This window comes from Colobus angolensis, unplaced genomic scaffold (genome assembly GCF_000951035.1).
Source record: "Colobus angolensis palliatus isolate OR3802 unplaced genomic scaffold, Cang.pa_1.0 Scaffold7, whole genome shotgun sequence".
NCBI classification, from domain to species: Eukaryota; Metazoa; Chordata; class Mammalia; order Primates; family Cercopithecidae; genus Colobus; species Colobus angolensis.
Window position 1 is genome coordinate 25,041,840 of NW_012120709.1, and position 14,697 is coordinate 25,056,536.

A 14,697-nucleotide genomic window follows, 5' to 3' on the forward strand; every position below is an offset into this window, starting at 1 on the left:
TAAACCCGGGAGGCGGAGCTTGCAGTGAGCGGAGATCCGCCCACTGTACTCCAGCCTGGGCGACAGAGCGAGACTCCGTCTCAAAAAAAAAAACGAAAAAACAAAAAAGAGTCTAAGTCTCACTATTTTGCACAGGCTGACCTTTAACCCCGGTCTCAAGCCATCCTCCCAACTCAGCCTCCCAAGTAGCTGGGACTCTAGGATCATGCAACCATGCCTGGCTTAATTCCAGAATGTTTTAATTATTCCAGAAATAAATCTCACACTAATTAGCTCTCACTCCCTATTCCTACCATTCCTGAGCCCCTGGAAACCACTAAGCTAGTCTCTGTCTCTGTGGGTTTTCTTCTGTTCTGGATCTTTCATATTAATTCAATCATATATGAGTGCCCCATTGTATCTGTCTTTTTTCACATAATATTTTCAAGGTTCATCCATATTGTAGCATGTCAGTACCTTATTCTTTTTTTGTGATTAAATAATATTCCATTCCATATATATGCCACATCTATTGATGAATGGATTTGTTTGGATTGTCTCCACTTTCTGGCTACTATGAATAATGCTGCTATGAACATTAGGGTACACATTTTTGTGTTGACATATATTCAGTTCTCCTGGATATGTATCTATGAGTAGAATTGCTCAGTCATGTGGCAATTTTGTTTAACTTTTTGAGGAACTGCCAAACTCTTTTCCAACGTGGCTGCACTATTTTACATTCATCCTCACCAACAATTATTATGATAGCCATCCTAGTGGGTGTGAAGTGGTATCTCATGGGTCTGATTTGCATTTCCCTAAGGATATTCAACATTTCTTAATGTGCGTATTAGCCGTTTATATATCTTCTTTGGACACAGATCTATTCAGATCTTTTGCTCATTTTAATTTTTTGTTTTCTACTCTCTCCATTTTGCAGATGAAGCCCATTTTTAGACAGGAATACTGTATTTGTCTTTTTATTGCTGAGTTATAGTTCTTAGGCTGGGCGCAGGGGCTCACGCCTGTAATCCCAGCACTTTGGGAGGCTGAGGCGGGTGGATCACTTGGGGTCAGGAGTTCGAGACCAGCCTGGCCGACGTGGCGAAACCCCTTCTCAACTAAAACTACAAAGAACAGCCGAACGTGGTGGCCCGTGCCTGTAATTCCAGCTACTCGGGAGGCTGAGGCAGAAGAATCCCTTGAACCTGGGAAGCGGAGGTTGCAGTGAGCCGACATTGCCCTATTGCACTCCAGCCTGGGCGACAGAGTGAGACTCCATCTCAAAAAAAAAAAAAAAAATTTATTTATATATTCCGGATACTAGTCCTTTATGCACACGGGTTATCTTGTATATTAAATAATAGTGGCTGTGCCAGCGGCTTAATAAACTGTAAGATGTGACGCAAAATAAATGAAGGCGATGAAAGTGAAAGGGCAGAGATCTAAGGTTCCACAGTTGCGGGGTGAACGCACCCTACACCTCCTGGGCACAGCTTAACCGGAGCGGGGTACCCTCAATTTCCCCAGCTCGCAGGCCCCGCCCCGCCCTGCCCTTTGACCTGCGCCGCTTCCGGTTGAAGACGTGGCTCGGGGCCGCCATCTTGGCAAGAGGCGAAGCGGCAGCGGCCCCTGTCAAGCGGGCAGCAGATCCGGAGCGGCCCGTGCTCCCCTTCCCCAGACCCTCCCCCTATCCCCAGTGGAGCCGGAGAGCGGGCGCGCCCCACCACCGCCCTCACCATGGTAAGATCCGAGCCAGGACCCGAACTCCTGGGGTCCGAGCCTCACCGTCTCTCCTTGTCGGCGGGCCTGGGGCCGGGGCCGGAGGAGCCCCGCCCTGAGGGTCTAGGGCCGGGTGCTTTGCTCGGGGCTCCGGGAGCAATGTGACCTCCTGTGCCCAGTCTCCTGGAGATCCGACGGAGCTGACTTCAGTCCATCTGTCGTCTTGCCCGCTTCCCCACCACCCCCAACCAGCTGGACTCCCTCGTCTGCTGGGACCTGTCCCTGAGACGGCCCGGCGTTTTTGCTCTGCGAGAACTTCGTGGTGGTGGTGCGGGTCCCAGGCTGCGGACCTCGGAACTGATTCTGTCCTGCCGGTTCCCTGGCGCTTAGGCTCAGCAAGCTGGGCCTGTCTCCGGAGGTTCTGGTCCTTCTTGTTAACCAGCTTGTCTCTCACCCCCGGTATTTGCTAGGCCGTTGATAACCCGAAATGCAAATCCACTGGTGTCCAGAAATTTTTCTTTTGTTTGTTCAGAAGGGAGAAATGGAGATACAGAGCGGAAAGGAGTAACTTCTAACATTAATTTATAGGACCCAAGTGTCCCTGAAACCTTCCACTACTTCCGTAGAACTCACTTGTGTCCATTTGTTAGTGTGACTTAGGGTACATACACTGTGTAGACCACTGGGAAAATGTGAGCAAGTTCCAGAGAACACAGGGTTTGCTTTCAGGCAACTTATTGTTCAGGTGAAGTAAAATGTGTATGTGGCCTGTCGTAGTCAGATGTCTCACAGGAGGAGGAGTAAGAGGGGTGAGTTATCCTCTGAGACCAGTTACTTGCCTTCACATGGGTTATCTTTGTATACTCATCTGTTACAAGGATGAGAAAGGTAATGTGGTTGAGGATGGAGGAAATCAGAACTGCTGACATCACTCAATCTTCCTTTATCGCTGTGATTTGTAGATATTCATAAAGTAGTAGACATTCTTTGGTTGCAAAAAAGCTAGTAATTTATTTTTCAGTGCACCTTATGTCCTTTAATCTTTTGAAGGATGTTCTGTTCTGTTCTTTTTTATTCTTTTGTCAATAGATAACTTGATTTAAAACATCGTCCAGTGTACCTGAGAGATGACAGAATGTAATTTGGTGCCAATCCTAATCAGTTCTATTGACAACCCTTTAGATAAGAACTTGGATAGTGGGGGGAACTCATGCTTGAGCTTTAAGCCACTGAAGAGCTTTTCTCAGCCTCAGGTATATAAATTGCATCAAACAGGTTTGCCTCCTAAAATTTTTGTGTTGGACATAAAATTTATAGAAACTTGTATTTTCAGTTTCTCCAGGAGGTTCTGTATTTGGTTAGTGATTTTGAAACTCAGTTCCTGTTTACACCCTGGAATTAATAGTGTATTTTAGAGCATTTTTTTTTTTTTTTTTTGAGACGGAGTCTTGCTCAGTCGCCCAGGCTGGAGTGCGGTGGCGCCCTCTCGGCTCACTGCAAGCTCCGCCTCCCGAGTTCTCGCCATTCTCCTGCCTCAGCCTCCCAAATAGCTGGGACTACAGGCGCTTGCCACTACACCCGGCTAGTTTTTTGTATTTTTAGTAGAGACGGGGTTTCACCATGTTAGCCAGGATGGTCTCGATCTTCTGACCGGTGATCCGCCTGTCTCGGCCTCCCAAAGTGCTGGGATTACAGGCGTGAGCCACCGCGCCCGGCCGAGCATATTTTTATTTTAATGGTAAAGTTAAGGTCTTGTATTATATAAACCAGATATAGATAATCTTTATAAAAATCTTATTTGTTAAAAGGTTATTGGAACTTAGTATTTTTAATTCATTGATAACTGAGGGATGGTGAAGCCCTACATGATATATATAAAATATAACTTTTGCATGCTATTTTGACATGTGTACGTACGCATAGAGTTGTGTCACATATTTCTGAATTATTTGGAACTTAGCATGATCCAGATACACACAGATTTGTGTACTCTGGAGAACAATTTATCTCAGTACGTTCTGCTCTGTAGAGTCTTAAGACATTGGTGTTATTTCTGTGTAATGTTTTTGGGTCCTGCTCCTTTACAAACATATCCCTGGACAGTAGAAATGTCCAGATAGGGTGAAATATTGATCTGAAAGTTGTATCAAAACTTCTAGCAATTTATTTTAGTCCAGCATTTCATTATGAAATTTTCAAACATCTGGAAAAATTGAAAGAACTTTGTAGTGAATACCCATATAAACACCAACTAGATTCTGTAACTAACATTTCACTATATTTTATCATGCATCTAACCATCCATCCATCCCTGTCTCCATTAAAAAAAAATACATTTCAAAGTAAGTTGCAGATATCAGTACATAAACATTGATTTTTTAAAAATAAATTCCTTTTGGCTTTAGTTATTGAAGTGCAGAGTGTCCTAGACTGCAAAGTTCCAACAGATAAGTGAACAAATGCAAAAACAAATGCCTTCTCAGGACTTCATCGTAAAATAAAGTACAAAGAAAGGCATCTTTTGATTTACTTATTTTTTTAAGAGACAGGGTCTCACTATGTTGCCCAGGCTGGAGGACAGTGGCTATTCACAGGCACTATCACAGTGCACTATGGCCTGAAACTCCTAGCCTTAAGCGATCCTCCCACCTCCATCTCCCGAGTAGCTGGGACTGTAGACATGCGGGCCTTGATTTGATCTTTTTCTTGTATTCTGCAAATTAATGAGAACATGTTCTGACTTTTTTTCTTGTTTGTTTGGTTTTCGAGACTGAGTCTCACTTTGTCTCCAGGCTGGAGTGCAGCGGCACAATCTCGGCTCACTGCAACCTCCACCTTCCACGTTCAAGCTATCCTCCTGCCTGAGCCTCCTGAGTAGCTGGGACTACAGGCGCATGCCACCATGCCCAGCTAATTTTTTGAATTTTTAGTAGAGACAGGGTTTCACCACGTTGGCCAGGATGGTCTCTCTCTCTTGACCTTGTGATCTGCCCTCAGCCTCCCAAGGTGTTGGGATTACAGGCGTAAACCACTGCGCCCAGCCCCTTTTTTTCATATATGATACAGCAGCAGCACAGCTATTGTATTCTTTTTTTTTTTTTTTTTTTTTTTTTTGAGACGGAATCTTACTCTGTCACCCAGGCTGGAGTGCAGTGGCGCAATCTTGGGTCCCTTCAATCTCTGCCCCCTAGGTTCAAGCTATTCTGCCTCAGCCTCCCAAGTAGCTGAGATTACAGGTATGTGCCACCACGCCCAGCTAATTTTTCTATTTTTAGTAGAAATGTGGTTTCACCATGTTGACCAGGCTGGTCTTGAACTCCTGACCTCAAGTGATCCTCCCACCTCAGCCTCCCAAAGTGTTGGAATTGCAGATGTGAGCCACCATGCCCAGCACTGTATTCTTTATGTATCTTTTTAATTGTGTTTTGAGAGGACAGCAGAGAATGAAAATGATTCTCTTAAGTTTCCATTGATTTGCCGTCTATTTATGTCTTCATATAGAAGTTCACTGCAGAAACTGATAATGGGTGTGTGTGTGTGTGTTTTAATTCTCTACAAGCTTTTGTTTTAGAATAGAAATGTGATGGATTTAAAACCCTCACTGAGTGAATTACTTTTCAAGTTTTAGGTTTTGTATGTGGTCTACATTTTATTGTAATCTTCTTTCTGATTTTATGTATAGTAGCTTCACGTAAATAGGAAAGACAGAACAGTCCTCCCTGACAATTATAGAAACTAGACTTAATATGGCCATGAATCGTGTGTGTGTGTGTGTGTGTGTATAAAATATTGCAGTGAATTACAAAGGAGAAGGTGACTATAATTCTGAAAGTAAGGAAACCTGAAGCATTTAGAAGTTCAAGAAAGAACTCGACTTTTTTTGAGAGAGAGTTGTGCATATTTATGCTGAATTATTATACCACCTGTTATTCTTGTACCTCTCTTGCACACACAATTTGTTATGGTTAGACAGTTTGCCTTCTTGCAGCCTAATATTACCATAAAATGTTGTTCCAAAGTGGTTAGAACTGGAGCAGTGGGTATAAAATGGAAGTTTGTACATTTTCTGTCACTGTAGTTTTTTTTTTTTCTGTTACTGTAGTTTTCAAATGCTTAGACTTATAGAACTTTAAAGACACAGCACTTTGGATTTCATGTAAACTAACCTCCTACTTTAGGGATATTTCAATAATCAATTAAGTGACTTCTCCAAGGTCACATAATTAGTGGCAAAGGCAGAACAGAAACCTAATTCTCCAGGTTTCTTAACTTGAAGCACTTAACAATTCATGTAGTTAAGTCTGTGTAGCAGAGAGTTGTTATTTAGTCCAAAGATAGTGTACTCAAACCATGTAAGAATTATTAAAAGTTGTTTGGCAAAGCTTAACTTAATGGGGGAATTTTTTTTTTTTTTTAAGCAGTCCTGGAGAGATCATCTAACTTATGGGCCCTCAGTTTTCACATCTGTAAGACAATCAAGCGCTCTTGCAAGTTCCTTTTAGATCTGGAATTTTTTTTCCAAAAATGTTAAAAAAACAAAAACTTTGTAATCATGTTTATTAATTCTTCCTCGGAGATCAGATCAAATTTCAATAGGTAAAATTGTTAACTTATCTTTTAGTATATGCTATATTTTAATAATTGTTAAACCAGTAAACATTGATGTGAAGAGGTTTATTATTTCAAGAACTTTAAGAAGACAAATGTTAATTTAGGATAGGATAAATTTATCTTTTTTTTTTTTTTTTTGAGACAGAGTCTCGCTCTGTCACCCAGGCTGGAGTGCTGTGGCCGGATCTCAGCTCACTGCAAGCTCCGCCTCCCGGGTTCATGCCATTCTCCTGCCTCAGCCTCCCGGGTAGCTGGGACTACAGGCGCCGCCACCTCGCCCGGCTAGTTTTTTGTAGTTTTTTTTTTTAGTAGAGACGGGGTTTCACCGTGTTAGCCAGGATGGTCTCGATCTGCTGACCTTGTGATCCGCCCGTCTCGGCCTCCCAAAGTGCTGGGATTACAGGCTTGAGCCACCGCGCTTGGCCGATAAATTTATCTTGTTTAGAGGTGACTATACGTTCTAGCCGTGTTAGTAGCTGTAACAGAGAGACCTGTGTCAACTGCCTGGAACCTGTGATTTGTGGTGTCCTGGATGTTTTGATATTTATGCTATACTTAGTATGGGGATCTTTGGTCCTTCTTTGGAAGCCTTGTTTTGCTTGTATCTGGATAATGGAATGACTCAAAGAGAAACATATGATTTTACCCTACTGCTTTCTTCATCTTGACATATGAAATCCTGGAATTCTGGCCAGGCGTGGTGGCTCATGCCTGTAATCCCAGCACTTTGAGAGGCTGAGGCAGGTGGATCACTTGAGGTTGGGAGTTTGAGACCAGCCTGGGCAACATGGCAAAACCATGTCTCTACAGAAAAATACAAAAAATTAGCCAGGTGTGGTGGCATGTGCCTGTAGTCCCAGATACCTGGGAGGTGAAGTGGGAGAATCACCTGAGCCCAGAATGTTGAGGCTGCACTGAGCTGAGATCACACTACTGCACTACAGCCTGGGCAATAGAGCAAGACTCTGTCTCAAAACAAATCCTGGAGCAAGACACTCTCTCAAAACAAATCCTGGAGCAAGACTCTGTCTCAAAACAATCCTGGAATTCATTAAAGCATGATTTAAATACTGTTTCTTTTTTTTTTTTTTTTTGAGGCAGAGTCTCACTTTGTAGCCCAGGCTGGAGTAAAGTGGTATGATCTCGGCTTACTGCAACTTCCACCTCCCAGGTTCAAGCAATCCTCCCACCTCACTCTCCCCAGTAGCTGGGACTACAGGCGTGCACCACCACACTCGGCTAATTTTTTGTATTTTGTGGTAGAGACAGGGTTTTACCTTTTTGACCAGGCTGGTCTTGAACTCCTGACCTCAGGTAATCCGCCCACCCTGGCTCCCAAAGTGCAGAGATTAAGGCATGAGCCACTGCTCCCTGCCTAAATGCTGTTTCTTCTATCAAGTCATCCCTGACCTTACCAGCTGGAAGTAATGTCTTCCTCTGAATTTCCATGCACTTTATCAGTGACTCTCTTATGTTACTTAACACATTCTGCCGCACATTACAGTGATTTGCATTTGTGTCTTATCCCTATTAAGCTTCTTGTAGGCAGAATGCTAGTCTGTGTCATCTTAATTCTCAGAAAGCATGTTGTATGCATAGTAGGTGTTCAATAAATAATTACTCAGTTAATTCTTATAACATCACAAAAATGGAGATTACCAGTACCTATAATTAGTTTTTGAATGTGCTCATCAGTAAAGTGGATGGGCCGGGTGCAGTGGCCCACTCCTGTAATCCCAACACTTTGGAGGCCAAGGCGTGCAGATGACTTGAGGCCAGGAGTTGGAGACCAGCCTGGCCAACATGATGAAACCCTGTCTCTATTGAATTAGCCAGGCTTGGTGGTGCTGGCCTGCACCTGTAGTCCCAGCTGCTCAGGAGGCTGAGGCATGAGAATTTCTCGAACCCAGGAGGCAGAGCTTGCAGTGAGCCGAGATGGCACCACTACACTGCAGCCTGGACTACAGAGTGAGACACTCTCTCAAAAAATAAATAAAGTAGATAGTAACACACCTTTTTGTTCCTTTTTCCCTTTCAAGTTGCTTTTGATGTTTTTACCTAAATTTTACCTGTATGGTATAGAGGTGTTTTTAACTCTAGTTGGAAACCTAAGAACTACCCTTGAGCCTGTAAACATTGTTTCTAACAGTTTTATTATTAGATGTGGGGTTTCTATTAAATGCAGCATGTTTATATAGGTCTGAAGTTTTGGTCTGAGCTGTCCTTTCTTTAGATGTGCATTTGATTTATCTTATTCCTTCAGAACCTCATAAAATTCTAACATAGAGGACCATAACTTCCTAGAGCTATGATTCTCAAACTTTTAGGGATAGGAGGCCCTACAGGGATTACATTTGCAATATGCTCCCATTTATTAATAATCTCTCTCATTACATGAGGGGATTTTCTGTGGGCCATTTGAGAATAACTTCTCTAGAGGATCAGTGCATTCCCGGAAACTGTATGTAAAATTTTGGGGGGAGAATCAATATTCATTATTTGAATATCAAAATATTGACAAAAGCAAAAATCCATTACCTTGGCCGGATGCTATGGCTCACACTTGTAGTCCCAGCACTTTGGAAGGCTGAGGTGTGCAGATCACTTTAGCCCAGGAGTTTGAGAGTAGCCTGGGCAACATGGTAAAACCCCGTCTCTATTTTTTTTTTTTTTTAATAAAAAAAGAAAAATCCATCACCTTGAAGTGACATAATTTTTTTTCATGAGATGCATGTTTGTTATTACTAATGGTGCTGTTTTACATCATGAATATATGTGCTACAAGTTGTATAGCACTTTTGAAGTACAGTTTCATTATCATTTGGCCCTCATAATAGCTTATAAGGTCATTAGATAATGCTGCATTTTATAGGGAAAGAAACGAGGTTAAGAGAGGTTGAGTAACTGAAGGTCAGACAGATGGTAAATAGAAGAACAAAACTAGAATATAGATTTTCTCACTCCCAGTCATTTAGTTTTTCCGATATATCAGCTTGGTTCTTTGCAAATTTGGGACACTAATTCTAACTCAGTCTTTGGGAAAAGGAGAAACCAATGTGAAATGATCCCAAATATAAGAGAATTCCCCACTTTTCTGATGAGACTATTAAGAAGAAAAGCTTTTTGCCAATTATATAAACTTTTAAGAATGTAACAAAAATAGTCCGGGCACGGTGGCTCACACCTGTAATCTCAACACTTTCGGAGGCCAAGCTGGGTGGATCCCCTGAGGTCGGGCATTCGAGACCAGCTTGGCCAACCAATATGGTGAAACCCCGTCTCTACTAGAAATACAAAAAAAAATTAGCTGGGCATGGTGGTGGCGCCTGTAATCCCAGCTACTCGGGAGGCTGAGGCAGGAGAATCACTTGAACCCGGGAGGCGGAAGTTGCAGTGAGCCAAGATCTTGCCATTGTACTCCAGCCTGGGCAACAAGAGCGAAACTCTTTTAAAAAAGAAAAAAAACAAAAAACAAAACAAAACAAAAAAACTCCTCTCTCCGGTGCATGCCTCCAAGATGACGAAGAAAAGAAGGAACAACGGTCATGCCAGAAAGGGCCGCGGCCACATGCAGCCTATTCGCTGCACTAACTGTGCTCGATGTGTGCCCAAGGATAAGGCCATTAAGAAATTCGTCATTCAAAACAGTCCTATAGCAGTCAGGGACATTTCTGAAGCGAGCACCTTCGATGCCTATGTGCTTCCCAAGCTGTATGTGAAGCTACATTACTGTGTGAGTTGTGCAATGCACAGCAAAGTAGTCAGGAATCAATCTCCTGAAGCCCACAAGGACCAAACACCCCCTCCCCAATTTAGAACTACAGATTGCTGCCCCACGTCCCCCACCAAAGCCCATGTAAGGAGCTGAGTCCTTAAAGACTGAAGACAGACTATTCTCTGGAGAAAAATAAAATGGAAATTGTACTTTAAAAAAATATCAAAAATAGTCCAATATGTTCTTAAAATAGTTAATAATTTACATATGTTTTAAATTACATAAATCTTAATTTAGAAAGAATTTTTCCATTTTTATATTCATAAAGCAATTTTGTCTAGATTCTTTATGAACATCATATCATCACTCGGGCCACTTTTTGAATCATCAGTTTGCTATTTAGCAGTTTTGAATCCATGTGTGATATATTGGCAGTTTGGAAAATTTTATCCCAAGTCACAAAAACCCATTTTTATAATATTAGGACAGTTGCTTTTAAAAGGAATATTTATAACTGATATTCAACACATGAAATTGTGAGTTCTGGCTAGGCGTGGTGACTCATGCTTATAATTCCAGCACTTCGGGAGGCCAGGGTACGCTGATCACTTGAGTCCAGGAGTTCAAGACCAGCCTGGGCAACATGCTGAAAATACAAAAATTTGCCAAGCGTAGTGGCACCTGCCCATAGTCCCAGCTCCTTTCAAGGGGCTGAGGCAGGAGGATTGTTCAAGCCTAGAAGTTGAGGCTACGTGAGCCACGATCGCACCATTGCAGTCCAGCCTGAGTGACAAAGTGAGACCCTGTCTCCAAAAAAAAAAAAGAAATTGTAAATTCCAATCCTCAGGATAATTACTAAATCCAGTGACCTTTCGTTAGCACCACATGCAAAACTAGCATAGTTTGAAGATAAGGTGTATCCCAGATTCAATATAGTCAATATAGTCATTGAGGGAGCACCTTTAATATGAAAGACTGTGGAAGGATTCAAAACTACACAACTCTTTTTTAAAAATATATAAGTATTCCTTCCATAAAAATACATTACTATGATAGCATATTTTCACACCTAAAAAATGAGCAGTAATTTTTTAGTATTATCAACTATTCAATCACTGTTCAAATTTGATTTGTACATTGTGATGGACTCACATGTCTAAGTCTCTTTTAATGTGTGTTTGTATTTTTAGTAGGGATGGGGTTTCTCCATGTTGGTCAGGCTGGTCTCGAACTCCCGACCACAGGTGATCCACCCGCCTCTGCCTCCCAAAGTGCTGGGATTATAGGTGTGAGCCACTGTGCGTGGCCCAAGACTACTTTTTAAAAACTGTTTAGGGCCTGTGCCCTAAAAAGGGCATAAGCACGTTGGCTTATGCCTGTAATCCCAGCACTTTGGGAGGCCGAGGCGGGTGGATCACTTTGACCTTAGGTGATCGAACTTAGGAGTTGTAGACCAGCCTGGCCAATATGGTGAAAACCTGTCTCTACTAAAAATACAAAAAAAAGGCCAGGCGTGGTGGCTCACGTCTGTAGCATTTTGGGAGGCCAAGGCGGGTGGATTACTGGAGGTCAGGAGTTCAAGACCAGCTTGGCCAACACAGTGAAACCCCATCTCTACTAAAAATACAAAATTAACTGGGTATGGTAGTATGCACCTGTAATCCCAGCTACTTGGGAGGCTGAGGCAGGAGCATTCCTTGAATCTGGGAGGTGGAGGTTGCCGTGAGCTACGATCACGCCATTGCACTCCAGCCTGGGCAAAAAGAGTGAAACTCCATCTTAAATTAAAAAAAAAAAAATTAGCTGGGCATAGTGTTAGGCACCTGTAGTTCCAGCTATTCGGGACCACTTGCTGTTGAGAAATAAGCATGATGGTGATTGTCTCCCACATACCCTAATTACCTATTTTTAGTGGATAAGGATGTTATGTTCTCCTATAATACAAAACTATTGATGTATTAAAACTATAAGAATATTAGGCCGGGCACAGTGGCTCAAACCTGTAATCCCAGCACTTTGGGAGGCCAAGGCAGGCAGATTACCCGAGGTCAGGAGATCGAGACCATCCTGGCTAACACGGTGAAACCCCATCTCTACTAGAAAATACAAAAAACTAGCCGGGCGATGTGGCCAGCGCCTGTAGTCCCAGCTACTCAGGAGGCTGAGGCAGGAGAATGGTGTAAACCCAGGAGGCGGAGCTTGCAGTGAGCTGAGATCCGGCCACTGCACTCCAGCCTGGGCGACAGAGCAAGACTCCGTCTAGCCGGGCGAGGTGGCGGGCACCTGTAGTCCCAGCTACTTGGGAGGCTGAGGCAGGAGAATGGCGTAAACCCGGGAGGCGGAGCTTGCAGTGAGCTGAGATCCAACCACTGCACTCCAGCCTGGGCGACAGAGCGAGATTCCGTCTCAAAAAAAAAAAAAGAAAGAAACTATAAGAATATTTATTTAAATTGGCTAACTTGTTTTTCTTCAAGCTACTCACCTGTAGAGCTTTCTATAAAGCTGAGAAGCCTGACCAGTAGGATTTTGATATTTCAGAAGTTATATCCTAGCATTGAGGCTTCCTAAATGTTTTAATAGTGTTTGTTACTTGTGCTTGTGAATGAGCTCTTGGGTTCCTGCACTGAGGAGACTGGACTTAATTTTCTTACTCCCCTGCTCATGGCATTTGAGGTCTCCGCTTCTTCCTTTGGTGCTTTGTTTTGTTTAGTGAAATGCCAGATGCTAAAATAGGGGGCTATTAGGTCTTGATCATTGCCTAGTATCAAAACCTATGTGAAACATTGAGCCATTTAGATTTTTATTTTGCAAATTGTTTGGATGTCCAGGAGTAAGACAGTGTGAATGGGAAAGTTAGTCAAGGAGCAGAAGATAAATTTAGACTCAGTAGCTTGGTTTCATATTCTAGATAAAAATAATAAATGTAAGGGGCTTCTTATGTCTTTAATATTTTTAATCTGCCTGATCACACTTCAGCGTGGGCTTGGAAATATCTTGTTCTTTTTAGAAAAAGTTTTAAGCTGTTCTTTATGGGTTTGCCAAAGCAGAGAGCAACCCAGTTCTGAGTCACAGGAGACTCATTAATATATGTATGGTCTTGGAAAAAGGTCATTTCATTACACAGTTTTTCTGTAGGTATGTTATTGAAAAACAGGAATAATGGCGTTAGTTTCCTCTATCTTAGCTTTGTCTTATGAATTACGTATTACAATGAAAAGAACAATGAAGTAAAAGTTTGAAACTCAGCATTCTTTTTTTTTTTTTTTTTAAAGACAGAGTATTGCTGTGTTACCCAGGCTGGAGGGCAGTAGCTCGATCTCTGCCTCCCGGGTTCAAGTAATTCTCATGCCTCAGCCTCCTGAGTAGCTGGGATTACAGGTGCATGCTACCATGCCTGGCTCATTTTTGTATTTTTAGTAGAGATGGGGTTTCGCCATGTTGGCCAGGCTGGTTTCGAACTCCTGACCTCAAGTAATCCAGCCACCTTGGCCTCCCAAAGTGCTGGGTTTACAGGTGTGAGCCACTGTGCCCGTGAAAGTCAGTATTCTATTGCTTTTCATATCAGCTGGTCGTGGTAGCTCACACCTGTAATCTCAGCACTTTGGGAGGCCAAGGCAGGAGGATTGCTTGAATCCAGGAGTTCAAGACCAGGGAAACCTAGCGAGACACTGGGAAACATAGCGAGACACTGTCTTTACTAAAACCTTTTTAAAAATTAGCGAGGCTTGGTGGCACGCACTTGTAGTCCTAGCTACTCAGGATTTCTTGAGCCCAGGAGTCTGAGGTTGCAGTGAGCTGTGATCTTGCCATTGCACTCCAGCATGGGTGACAGAGTAAGACCGTCTTAAAAATAATACTACTACTAGTTCTGTCACTAAATAAGTATGTCATTCTAAAAGGGAACATTTCCTGGGATATTGAGAAAACAGATGTGAAGAAATAATAGTACTTATTTATGCATATGTTCCTGGCAGGTGCTGTTGGCAGCAGCGGTCTGCACAAAAGCAGGAAAGGCTATTGTCTCTCGACAGTTTGTGGAAATGACCCGAACTCGGATTGAGGGCTTATTAGCAGCTTTTCCAAAGCTCATGAACACTGGAAAACAACATACGTTTGTTGAAACAGAGAGTGTAAGATATGTCTACCAGCCTATGGAGAAACTGTATATGGTACTGATCACTACCAAAAACAGCAACATTTTAGAAGATTTGGAGACTCTAAGGCTCTTCTCAAGAGTGGTAAGAGTACTACTATAATACTGGGTTCCACTTTTTGTTTTACATTTTGTGCAAAACTAGTTTTTCCTCCAAAGCAGCTGATGCTCACCAGTTTGCAGGCTCCTACTCCCCACCCCAGCGACTTACTGCTACAGCTCCTTGTTTATTCAGCAGACATTTATTGGGTGTCCCAAAAGAATATGGGAACTACTCTTTCATTTCCCAGTTCTTAAGCAGTTGTTCTAATCTGCCGTTCTAGTTCTGAAACTTGTTTGTGCTTTTTAGAAAATGTTTTTTAGGTAAGACTTACTGATCCAAACACACACACACACACACACACACACCCCTTCTCTTTAAGACTTTATGCCAAAGTCTTGCTTAAAATGAAGACCAAGGCCGGGCACGGTGGCTCACGCCTGTAATCCCAGCTACTCGGGAGGCTGAGGCAGG

The 14,697-nt window shown here is 42.7% G+C and overlaps 1 protein-coding gene and 2 pseudogenes across 1 annotated transcript in view; all 3 read left to right on the forward strand.

The window, feature by feature from the left end:
• Positions 1 to 1,823, forward strand: part of LOC105501213 — a 12,778-nt pseudogene extending 10,955 nt beyond the window's left edge.
• Positions 1,824 to 2,831: 1,008 nt separating this feature from the next.
• The window catches only part of ARCN1 (archain 1), a 40,192-nt gene continuing 28,326 nt past the window's right edge, over positions 2,832 to 14,697 (forward strand). The window contains exons 1-2 of the mRNA XM_011927041.1: positions 2,832 to 2,957; positions 14,005 to 14,268. Coding sequence (XP_011782431.1) covers positions 2,832 to 2,957; positions 14,005 to 14,268 — 390 coding nt within the window. The remainder of the gene's footprint in view (positions 2,958 to 14,004; positions 14,269 to 14,697) is intronic.
• LOC105501098 lies at positions 9,833 to 10,244 on the forward strand (annotated as a pseudogene).